At 42.6% G+C, this 14,860-nt stretch overlaps 1 protein-coding gene across 2 annotated transcripts in view; it reads left to right on the top strand.

The window, feature by feature from the left end:
- The window catches only part of DHX8 (DEAH-box helicase 8), a 31,946-nt gene that overhangs the window by 12,797 nt on the left and 4,289 nt on the right, over positions 1–14,860 (top strand). For both annotated transcript variants that reach the window (XM_070560398.1, XM_070560399.1), the window contains exons 12-21: positions 805–986; positions 2,816–3,010; positions 3,564–3,749; positions 3,869–4,079; positions 4,437–4,618; positions 6,736–6,876; positions 10,522–10,677; positions 13,502–13,639; positions 14,136–14,264; positions 14,445–14,641. In XM_070560398.1, the coding sequence (XP_070416499.1) occupies positions 805–986; positions 2,816–3,010; positions 3,564–3,749; positions 3,869–4,079; positions 4,437–4,618; positions 6,736–6,876; positions 10,522–10,677; positions 13,502–13,639; positions 14,136–14,264; positions 14,445–14,641 (1,717 nt within the window). The remainder of the gene's footprint in view (positions 1–804; positions 987–2,815; positions 3,011–3,563; positions 3,750–3,868; positions 4,080–4,436; positions 4,619–6,735; positions 6,877–10,521; positions 10,678–13,501; positions 13,640–14,135; positions 14,265–14,444; positions 14,642–14,860) is intronic.

Raw genomic sequence — 14,860 nt, 5'->3', positions numbered from 1 at the left:
TCTTCTGAATGACTTAAAAATTTTTATTCTGAAGATAGTACAGCTTTGAAACTTCCCTTTTCATATAATTCTTTATGTAGTAAATATTAACTAACTACTGGACACAGTCAAGACAAGTACTTGTTAATTTGTATTAGGCAACTGGGAATACAGCTGTGAGGTAAATAGACATAATCCCTGCTCTTGTGAGGCTTACCATGTAGTGGGGAAGATGACATTAATCAAATATTTACTAAATAACTAATTAATTAAATCATGACCAGTGCCCTATGAAGTGGTGTCGTGGGCTATGGTGGGTCATTTCCCTGGGAAAATTGAGACCCGAAGGATACATAAGACACAGTCTATGAAAGGGGATGGGGCTTGGGTAGTGTGTTCCAGGCTGAGCAATGGCCTGTACTGGGCCTATGAGCTGGGAAAGACGGCCTGTATGGCTGGAATACAGAGAGTGGTGGACGAATGGTAGGGGATGAGGTGCGACAGGCCAGGACTTTGTAGATGGCATTAGGAATTGGGACTCAGTTCTAAAGTTCTCTGGGAAATGTTGCAAGGTTCCAAGCAGGGGAGTGGCATGATCAGAGGATTGTTGAGGGTATCCTGCAGACTGGGTTGGATGCGGCAAGAGTAGACGCATGAGATGAATTAGGAGGCTTACATGATAGTTCAGAGGAGAGAGGATGGTGGCTGGAACACGGAGGTAGCGGAGAGGAGGGATGGACTGGAGAAATGTGATGTGTTGAACATTGGGGAGGGGGCAGTGAGGTAGCCTGAGGATAATACTAAGCTGCCTGTTTTCCTTTACAGCGGAAGGCAGGCAGATTGCTGCCAACATGAGGGGTATTGGGATGATGCCCAATGACATTCCCGAGTGGAAGAAACATGCATTTGGGGGCAATAAAGCTTCTTATGGAAAAAAGACACAGATGTCAATCATTGAGCAGAGAGAGAGCCTGCCCATCTACAAACTGAAGGAGCAGCTGGTCCAGGTCAGAAGCCCCTTTATGATGTACTGGTGAGGGAGTGGGGATGTTTTCTGGAAGAAGGATGACATGTTTTAATGGAAATTAGCTGGACATCTATGTGCACATTTGAAGTGGCTTTTCCAAGGGGATAGGAAAAAAGCAGAACATTTCCAGGTTCTTTTTAAAAATACATATATCAGTCTACACGTTTATTTTTTCCCATGTGGAAGTAAATCTGTTTGAATTGGGGGACCCTAGAGCAGTTTCAGTGGGGAGAGTGTGGTGTTGCACAGACCAACGGCTCCCGTCAATAAGAAAAATGGGGCTGCTTGGCCAGTGATCCCATTATACAAGGAAGTACAAATGTATATGTATACACACAGACATTATATGTTTATGGCTACTGTTTGTGTTTCTAGATGGCAACATATTATATACACTGTTCTGCATCTTGCTTTTTCCCCTTAATGATATAGCTCAGAGATTGTTCCCTATTTTTTTTAGTGCTGTGTTATGTGGATGTGCTCTAGCGTATTTAATTACTCCTGTAATAATGGACATAGAGGTTGATGGCAATCCTTTGCTGTTATAAACAGTATAGAAATAAGATGACTTTTGGGGATAAGATACTGGAGATTTGGGAGTGGCAGTAGAAAGGAACACTTTATATACCTTTTTATTTTTGTGTTTTTGTGGAAGATTAGCCCTGAGCTAACTACTGCCAATCCTTCTCTTTTTGCTGAGGAAGACTGGCCCTGAGCTAACATCCGTACCCATCTTCCTCTACTTTATACGTGGGATGCCTACCACAGCATGGCGTTTGCCAAGTGGTGCCATGTCCACACCTGGGATCCGAACCGGTGAACCCCAGGCAGCTGAGAAGCGGAATGTGCTCACTTAACAGCTGCGCCATCAGGCCGGCCCCTATACCTTTTTTATTTACTGTTGAATTCTTTAATCACGTGCATGTAATACTTAAAATATATATATATTGAAAAATCAGGGATATCTGGGTGATAGGTTGTGCTTTTAGCAGCATCTTTATGTTTTTAGGAATTTAACAAAACTAATAAATTAAAAAAATAAGTGATTGGGGCCACCCGGTGGCACAGCAGTGAAGTGTGCACGTTCCGCTTTGGCGGCCTGGGGTTTGCCGGTTCAGATCCTGGGTGGACATGGCACCGCGTGGGAAGCCATGCTGTGGTAGGCATCCCATGTATAAAGTAGAGGAAGATGGGCACGGATGTTAGCTCAGGGCCAGGCTTCCTCAGCAAAAGAGGAGGATTGGCAGCAGTTAGCTCAGGGCTAATCTTCCTCAAAAAAATATAAATAAAAAAATAAATGAGTCAATTAAAAAAAGAATACCCATAAAATTTGAAGTTTGTAATTTAAGTTGTACATGCATTTAAAATAAGAAAGAGCATCGGGCTGGCCCCGTGGCCGAGTGGTTAGGTTTGAGTGCTCTGCATCGGTGGCCCGGGGTTTCACCGGTTCAAATCCTGGGTGTGGACATGGCACCGCTCATCAGGCCTTGCTGAGGTGGCATCCCACACGCCACAGCTAGGGGGACCCACAGTTAAAAATACACAACTATGTACCAGGGGGCTTTGGGGAGAAAAAGGAAAAATGAAATCTTTAAAAGAAAAAAGAAAGAGCATCACCCATGGAAAATCAGCATTATTTTTTTTTCTATGCATGATTAAAAGTAATTTAAACCCTGGTTGTAATCTTAACATATATACTGTTTTGTCCCCTTTTTCTTCTTTAGTTGTAGAACGTAAACATTAATTATTTCACTCCAGAGTACTATTTGGTAAACTGTAATGAGCGTATTTATGTTCTGTTGCTTTCAGGCTGTCCATGACAATCAAATCCTGATTGTTATCGGAGAGACAGGATCTGGGAAGACAACGCAGATCACTCAGTACCTGGCGGAGGCGGGCTACACTTCCAGGGGCAAGATCGGATGTACCCAGCCGAGAAGAGTGGCAGCCATGTCAGTGGCCAAGAGAGTGTCAGAGGAATTTGGTTGTTGCTTAGGCCAGGAGGTAAGTGGGTAGTGAAGCTGTTCTGGAAATGTCTGAAGAAAGTGTAAAGGCCCAGATCTCTATCTATAAAATGGGTATGATAATACCTTTTTTCAGGTTTCTCTTGAGGAAGAGAGGGTTCTTGTTGTCATCATTGATCTGTTCAGGATCAAGTCTAAGGCAGATTTTACTGTGAGGAAATTACTGTACCTTTTGGTCATATTCTTTTTTTTTTTTTGCTGAGGAAGATTCATCCTAAGCTAACATCTGTTGCCAATCTTCCTATTTTTGCTTGCGGGAGATTTGCTCTGTGCCAATCTTCCTCTTTTGTATGTGGGTCTCCACCACAGCATGGCCGCTGATGAGTGGTGTAGATGCACGCTCGGGAACTGAACCCCAGCCACCGACTGAAGTGGAGCACGCTGAACTTAACCGCTAGGCCACAGGGCCAGGCCCCTGCTCAAAATTCTTAGCTATTAAGATTACGGATACCAATCTGGGCAGAAATCTTGCCTGGTTAATGGCAAAAAGGAGAGGTTTGTGTCTGAGGTTTTCAGCTTCTTTTCTGCTTTAGGTGGGCTACACCATTCGATTTGAGGACTGCACCAGCCCGGAAACAGTCATCAAGTACATGACAGATGGGATGTTGCTCCGAGAGTGCCTGATTGACCCCGATCTCACTCAGTACGCGATCATCATGTTGGATGAGGCGCATGAGAGAACAATTCACACTGACGTGCTCTTTGGGTTGTTGAAAAAGGTACCTAGGTGTTCTTTGGTGACCCTTACGCCTGTTGGGAACTGAATGCGGAGATTTGGCTTTGAGTCCTTGTGCCGCTTGGGTAGTCCTTTAGTAAGCCACGTCACATTTCCCTTTAGACCGTTCAGAAACGGCAGGACATGAAGCTGATTGTCACCTCAGCCACCTTGGATGCAGTGAAGTTTTCTCAGTACTTCTACGAGGCTCCCATCTTCACCATCCCAGGTCGAACATATCCGGTGGAAATCTTGTACACAAAGGAGCCTGAGACAGACTATCTGGACGCCAGCTTGATCACGGTCATGCAGATCCATTTAACAGAACCGCCAGGTATTTTTCCCTCTTAGGCCGGAAGTCCTAACGTTGGTTTCTTTTTTGTTCCTCTTCTTAAAAATGCCATTTAAATGTTGATCTTTTTATAAGTCTCAAGTTTGCATGATTGAAATGGTGGTAAAAATATAAACTGATGTGTGTGTTTAAATGCCTCTTTTAAACATAGGCACGAATTACAAATAAATAAAACAAACATTTTTTAAAACAATAAACATGGACAGATGAAAACCTCTTGATTTATTGGAGGTCAGAATTTGAGTGTGTTTTCTGTCATTTGGAGTTTGGTTAATGTCACCGTGGCCTTTGTATAGAACACACACAGAAAGTAAATTAATGCTCCTCTTCTCTTCTCAGGTGATATCCTGGTCTTCCTGACTGGGCAGGAAGAGATCGATACTGCTTGTGAGATCTTGTATGAAAGAATGAAATCCCTGGGACCTGATGTTCCTGAGCTGATTATCCTCCCAGTGTACTCTGCTCTTCCCAGTGAGATGCAGACCCGAATCTTTGACCCAGCCCCACCTGGCAGCAGAAAGGTAACACTGGGCAGAAATGAAGCTCCCTTGTGTTCTGAAACCATGTTGTGGATGCAGCGGGCCCTAATGGGGTTTGCTTAAGGTGCATGCACGTCTTGTTGATTATGTTTTAGAGACTAGTCCAACCAGTTTAACGAATGAGGGTCCTGTATGTGACCCTGCTCCTTTTCCTCTCCTTTCCGCCGTTCGACAAATATATTTTGAGCATATCCTAGGCTTTGGGGTTGATGCCAGGGCTGCGGTCTGAGGACAGGCCTCCACCTGCTGCGGGGCATCCACTGGCAGACAGGCCGTTAACATGTAGTGTGAGAGTGCTGCTGGTGCTCTGGATCCCCGGGAGAAGGACACCCAACCCAGGACGCCTAAAGAAAGCAAGGATCTGAGGTAGTCCTCAGGAACACGTGGAAGTTCATCTAGGCGAGTAGGGCAGGAGGGCACGTGTTCTGAGTAGGCGGGACAGCCTGTGGTAGCCTACAGGCGGGAGAGTGTGGCCGGTTCAGCGAGCTGCGCAGTTATAGTAGCTGGAACTGAGTTTCTGAGTATGTGTATGAGACAATGGGAAGGGAGACAGGTGAATTTTTTAAAATAACACCTTTATTAAGATATAATGTAGATACCATATAATCCACCCTTTTAAAGTGTATAGTTCATTGGTTGTTTAGTATATTCACAGAATTGTGCAACCATTAATTATCATGATTAATGGTGATTAATCCATTAAACACCACAATTAATTTTAGAACGATTTCATTACCCTCCAAAAAAACTGTACCGTTTAGCAGTCACCCTCCCATTCACCCCTCTGCTCGGCCCCTGGAAACCACTAATCGACTTTCTATCTCTATGACTTTGCCTAATCTGGACATTTCATATAAATAGAATCATATCATATGTGGTCCTAGGTGACGAGCTTCTTTCACTTAGCATGTTTTCAAGGTTCATCCATGTTGTAGCATGTATAAATACTTTATTTCTTTTTATTGCTGAATAATATTCTATTGTAGAATATCATTCTATATCCAAAACGTGGATGTACCACATTTTGTTTATCCATTCATCCGTTGATGGACATTTGGGTTGTTTCTGCATTTTAACTCTTATGAATAATGCTGCTATGGATATTTGTTTACAAGTTTTAATGTGGACATGTTTTTATTTCTTTAGAGTATATACTTAGGAGTGGAAGACAGATGAATTTGAATAACATTAAAGAGTTAGAACGGACAAGACATAGTGGGTGCCCAGAGGTGGAGGGGAGAAGTCAGGAATGACTCCCAGGTTTCTGGCTTGGGCAGCTGGATGGGAGATGGCGCTGAGGAGGGAAACATGGAGGAGAAGCAGGCATTGGGGGAAAGATGGTGATTCCTCCTCTGTTCTGCTCCTGATAATTGGACTGCTTTCTAAGCAGGGCTTCTGCAGCTCTGTGGCAGATAGAAGCCTTCCAGGGCCAGTAAGATGCTGGCATGATGCGAGATGTTCTGGTGTCTCCTAGCAATGATTTTTCCAAGCAATTGTATTTTATTAGCTGAGCCTCTGGGTGGGAGAACAGTGGCAGTGCCAAACTGAGACCAATAATCTTCTAGACCACATATACCACTGCATACACACGAAAATTCCTCTGCTGCCTTGTGGTTCATTTTATGATCAGAAAAAAAAAAAAAATCTCCGTCTTATTCCACCTACGCAAACAGCCCATTTTGTAGTCCAGATGTCCCTGTGGGGGAAGAAGAATCTCATTTTGCACCGGCATATGTGATGCCAGGAAATCTCTGCTTTCCCAGCATGGTGGAAAATTAAAATTGTAGTAATCAACATTGGATCTAGAGAATGAGATATGTGGCTATTTGCACCAAATGACATTGGCTTTGATTGGCCTTCGCTTTTTCCTATTCCACTTCTCCGTTTAGGTACCACCCCCTCCCAAACCTAACCTTTAAGATGAAGGCACCTCCCCTTCCACACATTTGAGGCCAGAATGAGATTAAGTGCTCTCTAACTGTCTAGGGAGGGAGATACCTGCACACTCGTTTGGAAGATACCTGAGTTCAGAAGTCCCGTTTCACAGCTGGGAGCTGAGCCTGGGCAGCTCAGTCCAGCTGTGTCTTTCTCACCTGCAGGTCGTGATTGCCACCAACATTGCTGAGACATCGCTGACTATTGACGGCATTTACTATGTGGTGGACCCTGGATTCGTGAAGCAGAAAGTGTATAATTCCAAGACAGGGATTGACCAGCTCGTGGTGACCCCTATTTCTCAGGTATGGTGGCTTCTACCAACAGCTTTCCTGAAAATCCTGGTTAGGGGTTTCTGAAATTTTTATGGTTTTGTATTTTGAACTTTATTGTTTTCAAAGATGGATTTTTAAGATACTTGGTGCTTTCATGAGATAAGGGAGATTTTTGTGTTGTTTGTCCTTAATTTTGAGAGTAGTGTTTAACATTAAATAGCCTCATAAAACTTAAAAAAAAAGTTTGAATTTTAGCACCCTAGATGATCTAATTCAAGTCATAAGAACATATTTTTAAAGGACTGTACTTAGCCACAAATATCTAGTAATAATTTATAAGATAATTATGGAGTAATTTTCTGCTTAAATTATATTAAAAAATGAATAACCTGATCATCCTTTTTGAAGGCAGTTTGGCCACAGTGTGTGCAAAATTTAAAATTTCAGTCTGACCGGGCAAGGGAAACAGTAGAAAAAATAAACAAATGGGACTATATCAAACTAAAAAGCTTCTGCACACAATGGAAACCATCGTTAAAACCAAAAGATAACCTAACAACTAGGAGAATATATTTGCAAACCACATATCTGATAAAGGGTTTATATCCAAAATGTGTAAAGAACTCATACATCTCAACAACAAAAAAACCAACAACCCATTTAAAAAATGGGCACAAGACCTGAGCAGACATTTCTCCAAAGGAGATTTACAGATGGCCAACAGGCACATGAAAAAATGTTCAAATCACTAACTCTCAGGGAAATGCAAATCAAAACTACAGGGAGATAGCTCCTCACTCCGGTCAGAATGGCTGTAATTAACAAGACAGGAAATAAGTATTGGAGAGGATGTGGAGAAAAGGGAACTCTTGTACTCTGCTGGTGGGAGTGCAAACTGATGCAGCCACTATGAAAAACTATGGAGATTACTCAAAAAGTTAAGAGTAGACCTACCTTATGGTCCAGCTATTCCACCGTTGGGTTTTATCCAAAGAACATAAAAACACGAATGTGTAAAGATACATGCACCCCTGAGTTCATCACAGCATTATTTACAATAGCCAAGACTTGGAAGCAACCTAGGTGTCCATCAAGGGACACATGGATAAAGAAGATGTGGTATATATACACAATGAAATACTACTCAGCCATAAAAAATGATGAAATCTGGCCATTTGTGACAACATGGATGGGCCTTGTGGGTATTATGCCAAGCGAAATAAGTCAGAGGGAGAAAGTCAAATACCATATGATCTTGCTCATAAATAGAAGGTAAAAACAACAACAAATAATCACATAGAGACAGAGATTGGATTGGTGGTTACCAGAGGGGAAGCAGGGAGGGAGGAGGGTGAAAGGGGTGATTAGGCACATGTGTGTGATGATGGATTGTAATTAGTCTCTGGGTGGTGAACATGGTGTAAACTATGCAGAAATTGACATATAAGGATGTACACTTGAAAACAAAAAAAGCTAAAAAAATAAAAGTTCATTTCTTTAACCTAACAATCCCACTTCTAGAACTATATCTGAAAGTTAGAATTGATTGAACACATATCCAAAGGTAGTAGAAGAGAATGTTCACTGAAGCATTGTTTGTATTAGAGGAAACCTGGAAAAATTCTAAATACACTCCAAAAGGCAAGTAGTTTAATAAAATACGGTATATCCATGCATAGAATTTTACGTGCCAGTAACATGGTGGTGCTTATCTATATTTAATGATGTAAGTGTATAACTGGTATATTATTTGAAAAAAACTTCAACATAGCGTGAATGATATAATCTAATTTTTGTTTAAAAACACATGGTGTGTGCATGTGCATGATGTGTGTGAGTGTGCCTGAAGCTGAAAGCCTGTGGTCAAAATGTCAGCCAAGATTATCTCTCTATGATACTGCTGGTTACTGTGCTGATGGGCCAAGGACATTTTTTCTTTATACTTTTATATATTGTCTTAGAATTTTACAAGAGACGTATTATTTCATTTTCTATGAAAACCATAAGAAGCCATATAGAAAATTGTTTCTATGAAAATCATTTTCATTTGAAACTTAAGTAATAATAGCTAACACTTGCAGGGTACTTACTAAGTGCCAGGCGCTGTCCTGGGTACCTGCAAATACACAAACTCGTTACGTTCTCGCATTGATCCTTTATAGTAGGTAGTATTGTTATCCTCATTTCACAGATGAGACTGAGGCACAGAGGGGTTAAGTGACTTGCCTAAGGTCTCACAACTAGTGGAGCCAGGATTTGAACCAGTGTATGTGCTCCGTACCTCCTCTCGGGGTAGTACATGCAACTCAGTAACCAAGAAATGAGTTAGGCTTCCTGTCTCCGATTTGAAGAGAGACCTCTGTAGAATGCTGTGGAATCTGCCACAGTGTGTGGTTGCTGTCTGCTTCTGTGTGGTTAGTGACCTTTTGTACTCCGTCCTTTGGTTTGGAGCTGGCACAGGAATTTATAAATCCTGATACTATTTGTAAGATAGATGGTTTTGTCAGAAAATAGCTCTCTTTGGATTGCTAATCACTGTTTCCCAGAAGCCTATGTCTAAACTGCATATTTTTTTAATTTCAAAAATCAGTGCCCCTCTGTCCTAAGTACAGAAGAAATATTACGTTGTTTTTGGGAAATAGGAGGAAAAAAATTAAATTACCCATAATCCTACCACCACCACTGTCATCACTTTGATGACATCTTGCCTGTCTTTTTTCATGTTTGTTTCCTTCCTGGTTGCAATTCTAGTAGCTAGAAAGTATGCAGTTTTGTATACTTTTTAAGTATTTAATTTTCCTGATTATTAAGGTAATACAATGTTCAATATTGGGTATTTGATAAAGTAAAGAAATAAAATTTCTCTGCAAACCTACCATCAGAGTTAGCCACAGTTAACATTTTTAGAGTATTTTTCCCTGGCTTTTTTCTTTCTGGTAGTTTGTGTATATGCATAAAGATTTTTTTTTTACTAAATTAGTATTCTATTGTTTTATAACTTGCTTTTTCACCTCTGTGAGTGAACATTTCCTTCTGTCATTGAGTGTCTCAAACCTTTTTTTTAAAATTGCTTTTTTTCCCCAAATCCCCCCAGTACATAGTTGTATATATTAGTTGCAGGTCCTTCTAGTTGTGGCATGTGAGATGCCGCCTCAGCGTGGCCCATTGAGCGGTGCCATGTCCGTGCCCAGGATCCAAACCGGCGAAATCCTGGGCCGCTGAAGCGGAGCGCGTGAACTTAACCACTCAGCCACGGAGCCGGCCCCAAACCTATTTTTAAAATGGCTGCAGAGTCGTCACTGGTATAATGTTAATCAGACATTTATTTAGTTCACTTACATTTTTGGCCATAACTGTGGAGTGTTTTGTCATCTTGTTTTATGTTTTCTCTTTTATGTTGTGCCACACTATTTTGAAGGTATAGTTCTCTGACCTTTACAATATTTCTTCTATTCACCTTGCTTGTATTTGCCTCATTTGTGCAAACTTTCCTGAATGCTGAGTGTTGGAGGATGGTAAGAGCATTGGTAGTCTTGGAAATGATCCTTAAGGAAGTGAAATAGACCCCATTTAAGATTTGCCAGTTGCTGAGTGCCCCCTTTTAACAGATTTCCTGGGTAAAGCTGTTAAGCAATATTTGACAGATAATGTTACTTTTATGTGCCCATCCTCTAGGCTCAGGCAAAGCAACGAGCTGGCAGAGCTGGGAGAACAGGCCCGGGGAAGTGTTACCGGCTGTACACAGAACGTGCCTACCGAGATGAAATGCTGACCACCAACGTGCCGGAAATCCAGAGAACCAACTTAGCCAGCACTGTGCTCTCGCTCAAGGTAGCAATCACTGTCATGTTAGAATGGGTTGGTGGAACGGTCCAATCATATGGCCTTAGTAAATGCATCTCAGTTTTATGAACCTTGTTAAATACTTTAGTAACCTGGAGCCAGTCCCTTTGAATGAAATGCAAATGGCTGTGATAACAGCTTCTCCACCGCGGGTCTGGGGCTAAGTTGGCATGTCTGCTGTGAACACACATTTTTTTCTTACTATAATAACCAGCAGGATATTTGGTTATGAAGAATTTTAGTTAGGAGCATTTTCTGAAAGGATATTAGAAAAATCTAATCACTGCCACACTGTGGACAAATACACTTCCGTCAACCCTTTAGCTTTCAGATCCCATTCTGTTCTTTTAGAACGGAAGCAAAACTCCCAATCCAAAAACTTTGCAAGGGAGCCGTCAGTACAGGTTTCCGACTGGCCCCCTGGGGGCTTGGTTTTCATTCTGAATCATTGCTCTTCCTCTCTCAGTCCCCAGTGAGGACCTTCATCCTCTTTTGGCAGGGGAGCTGCATGAGTAATTTCCCAGATGATGACATCCCCGCCCCCTGACACTGATGCTACCCTGGAGCCCTGGCACTTTACTAGTACAGAGTGCTCTGTGGTAATTTATTATTCATTCACTGTAAGAGAAGCTAAAACAGAGCTTCACAAAAACCCTGCTCCAGTCTCCGGAGTGAAGACTGAGAGGCATCTGTGGCTCACACTTCTGCTCCAAGCTGTGTGTCCTTGGCAAATTTATCTGCTCAGCCCTTTACTCTGTATTCTTCTCTCAAAAGCGGGGGTGTTAATCATATCTCTTTGAAGATAAATGAGAGAATGCAGGTAAAGGCACTTGGCACACTGCTTATTGATTGCTAACATAATTCCTGGTAGTTATTATTCATACCATAAGCATTTGTTGAACACCTGCTGTGTTTATGGTCACGGTCACTTTATGGGAAAGAGACAGAAAGCTTACGTTCTGCCACATTGTCTTTTATACACACTTGGATAGTACAACATTCGTTTCTTCGTCAAATTAGCTAACAAATGTGTTGAACGCCTACTCTGTGCCAGGGATCCAGATTGCAGTGAGTTTTGTGGTTTTGTGTCCATGTGTCTCACCTTTGTGGACTTCTTGAGAGCAGGGCCCGTATCTTAGTCACCTTCATGTCCCTACCACCTAACACAGTATGAGGCACCTCCTGGACGCACAGTGGAAATTATGCATGTAAGAGATAGGACAAGCTGGTGTATTATCCTTTTTGTAAATTATGGTAAAATACACAACACATTACCTGTAACCTTTTTAAAATGTACAATTCAATGGCGTTAAGTACGTTCACAATGTTGTGTAGCCATCACCGCTATCCATTTCCAGAACTTTTTCATCATCCCAAACAGAAACTCTGCACCCATTAAACTAACTGGCCCTTCCCCCCTCCCTCTGGCCCTTGGTGACCATTATTCTCCTTTCTTTTCTCTGTGAATTTGCCTATTCTAGGTACTTCATGTAAGTGGAATCATACAGTATTTGTCCTTTTGTATCTGGCTTATTTTACTTAGCATAATGTTTCAAGGTTCATCATGTTGTAGCATGTGCTAGAATTTCATTCCTTTTTAAGGCTGAATAATATTCTCTTAGATGTATATACCATGTTTCGTTTATCCACTCAGCTGTCGATGGACGTTTGGGTGGTTTCTCCCTGTTGGCTCTTGTGAATAATGCTGCTGTGAACGTTAGTACACAAGTAGTCAGTCCCTGCTTGCCCTTTTTGGGGGTATATATCTAGAAGTGGAACTGTTAGATCATGTGGTGACTCTCTGTTTAACTTACTGAGGAGTCACCAAATTGTTCTCCACCGTGGCTGCACCATTTTACATTCCCACCGGCAGTGTATGAGGATTCCTATTTCTCCATATCCTTGCCAACACTTAGTTCCTTTTTTTTTATTATAGTTATCATAGTCGGTATGAAGTGGTATCTCACGGTGGTTTTGATTTGCATTTCCCTAATTACTAGTTATTAGGATAGCTGTGTTAAGTATCTTTTCATGTGCTTCTTGAACATTTTTATATTTTTTTTTGGAGAAATGTCTACTCAAGTTCTTTGCCCATTTTTTAATTGTCTTTTTGTTGCGTTGTATGCACTGTTGTTTTTTTTTTCCCTTCTTCTCCCCAAAGTCCCCCAGTACATATTTGTATATTTTAGTTGTGGGTCTTCCTAGTTGTGGCATGTGGGACGCCACCTCAGCATGGCTTGATGAGTGTGCTAGGTACATGCCTAGGATCCGAACTGGTGAAACCCTGGGCTGCCAAAGTGGAGTGCATGAACTTAACTACTCAGCCATGGGGCTGGCCCCTGTACTATCATTTTGAGGGAGTGTCTTTGAAAGTTTCCTGAGAAAGTATATGCTTTCTACTAGTCTGAGTTTTGTGTGGTCCAGCCCTGGAGGTTACTGGTAATCTTTCTTGTCGCTTCCTAATTGCAGTTGAGGAAACAAGAGACAAAGTCACAAATAGAACCAGTCCTGATGGCATGCTCCACTTCAGCGGCCCAGGTTCGGTTCCTGGGTGTGAAACCACACCACTCATCTGTCAGTGGCCATGCTGTGGTGGCAGCTCACATGGAAGAGCCAGAAGGACTTAAACTAGAATATACAACTATGTACTGGGCGTTTGGGGTGGAAAAAAAGAGGAAGATTGGCAACAGATGTTAGCTCAGGGTGAATCGTTCCCAGCAAAAAAAAAACACCAGAAACTGACAAGGAGTCTCTATGTTAACACTGGTGAGGCTGGCCCTTCCATCACACACTGTCTTCCTTTCTGTTGTAGGCCATGGGCATCAATGACCTGCTGTCCTTTGACTTCATGGATGCCCCACCAATGGAAACCTTGATCACAGCCATGGAGCAGCTGTACACGCTGGGGGCCCTGGACGACGAGGGCCTGCTTACTCGCCTGGGCCGCAGGGTAGGGGATGGGCTTAACTTCCAATGCTTTTGAGATGCTGCCCTGGCTAGTCTTCCATACTCTGTTCTGTGTTCTCTTGATTGCAAAATCAAGCTCTGAGGCTCTCGAGAGGCTTTGAGTTGAATTCTAGATGCCTGTTTTTAACCTGGATTTTCCACTATCACTTAAAACAGTTTCTTTTTATAGAAAAAAGAGTTCTGTCCACTGTCATTTTACCTCAGCATTTATTATTCAGTCTAGCCTTAATTTTAAAAGATATCTGCAGAATTCCCACCTATCCCAACAGTAGTTATGTTCTTGGTTGCATACATTGTGTTGAGATTTATTTGGGAAATAAAAAACAACAGCATTCTTCTGATAGAGCCAGGCATCCCACGTCGTCATGCTTGGGTAAACCTCCTGTGGTCTGTTGCCTGCTCTCACCAGTGTCTCACACTGGCAAGTCCAGATGGGTCTTCCCCAGGGAAGCAATTGTAGTTTCTTCCTCTCCCTCTAGATGGCAGAATTCCCCCTGGAGCCAATGCTGTGCAAGATGCTGATCATGTCTGTGCATCTGGGCTGCAGTGAGGAAATGCTGACCATCGTGTCCATGCTGTCTGTGCAGAATGTCTTCTACAGGCCCAAGGTAAGGAGTTCAGACCCACGTTCAGATAGGGGTGCAGTGAAGTTGGGTGAAATCAGCCTATTGGCCCTGCAGTGCTTAATGTGGACGCTTGACAGGGCCATGTAGGGCTCCCTGGAACTGCTGGATGTTCACTTAGTAGCTGTTGGGCGGAAAATGATCCTCTGTCCCACCGCTTGGCAGGATAAACAAGCCCTTGCAGATCAGAAGAAGGCCAAATTCCACCAGACCGAAGGGGACCACCTCACCCTGCTGGCCGTGTACAATTCCTGGAAGAACAACAAGTTCTCCAACCCATGGTGCTATGAGAACTTTATCCAGGCTCGTTCCCTGCGCCGGGCCCAGGACATTCGCAAGCAGATGTTAGGCATAATGGACAGGTAACAGCTGGTGACTTTTCCCCATGTTTGAGTTGAACCTCCTTGACTGTCACGTCTCTTCGTCTCTGTATGTACCTGGGAAGCTAAAGGCTCCTCACATAACCCTTTTCCTCCAGCTTTTCCATCTTTGTTATACTCTTCCCCAGGCAAGTGTGCTGCTGGGAATCATTCCAGAAAGTTCCTAAGAGGAGGATGATTTATTTGTTGTTGAAAAATGCT

Source organism: Equus przewalskii, chromosome 10 (assembly GCF_037783145.1).
Source record: "Equus przewalskii isolate Varuska chromosome 10, EquPr2, whole genome shotgun sequence".
Classification (NCBI taxonomy): domain Eukaryota; kingdom Metazoa; phylum Chordata; class Mammalia; order Perissodactyla; family Equidae; genus Equus; species Equus przewalskii.
Note: the sequence above shows the minus strand (reverse complement) of the source record. Positions and strands in the feature narration are given on the sequence as shown.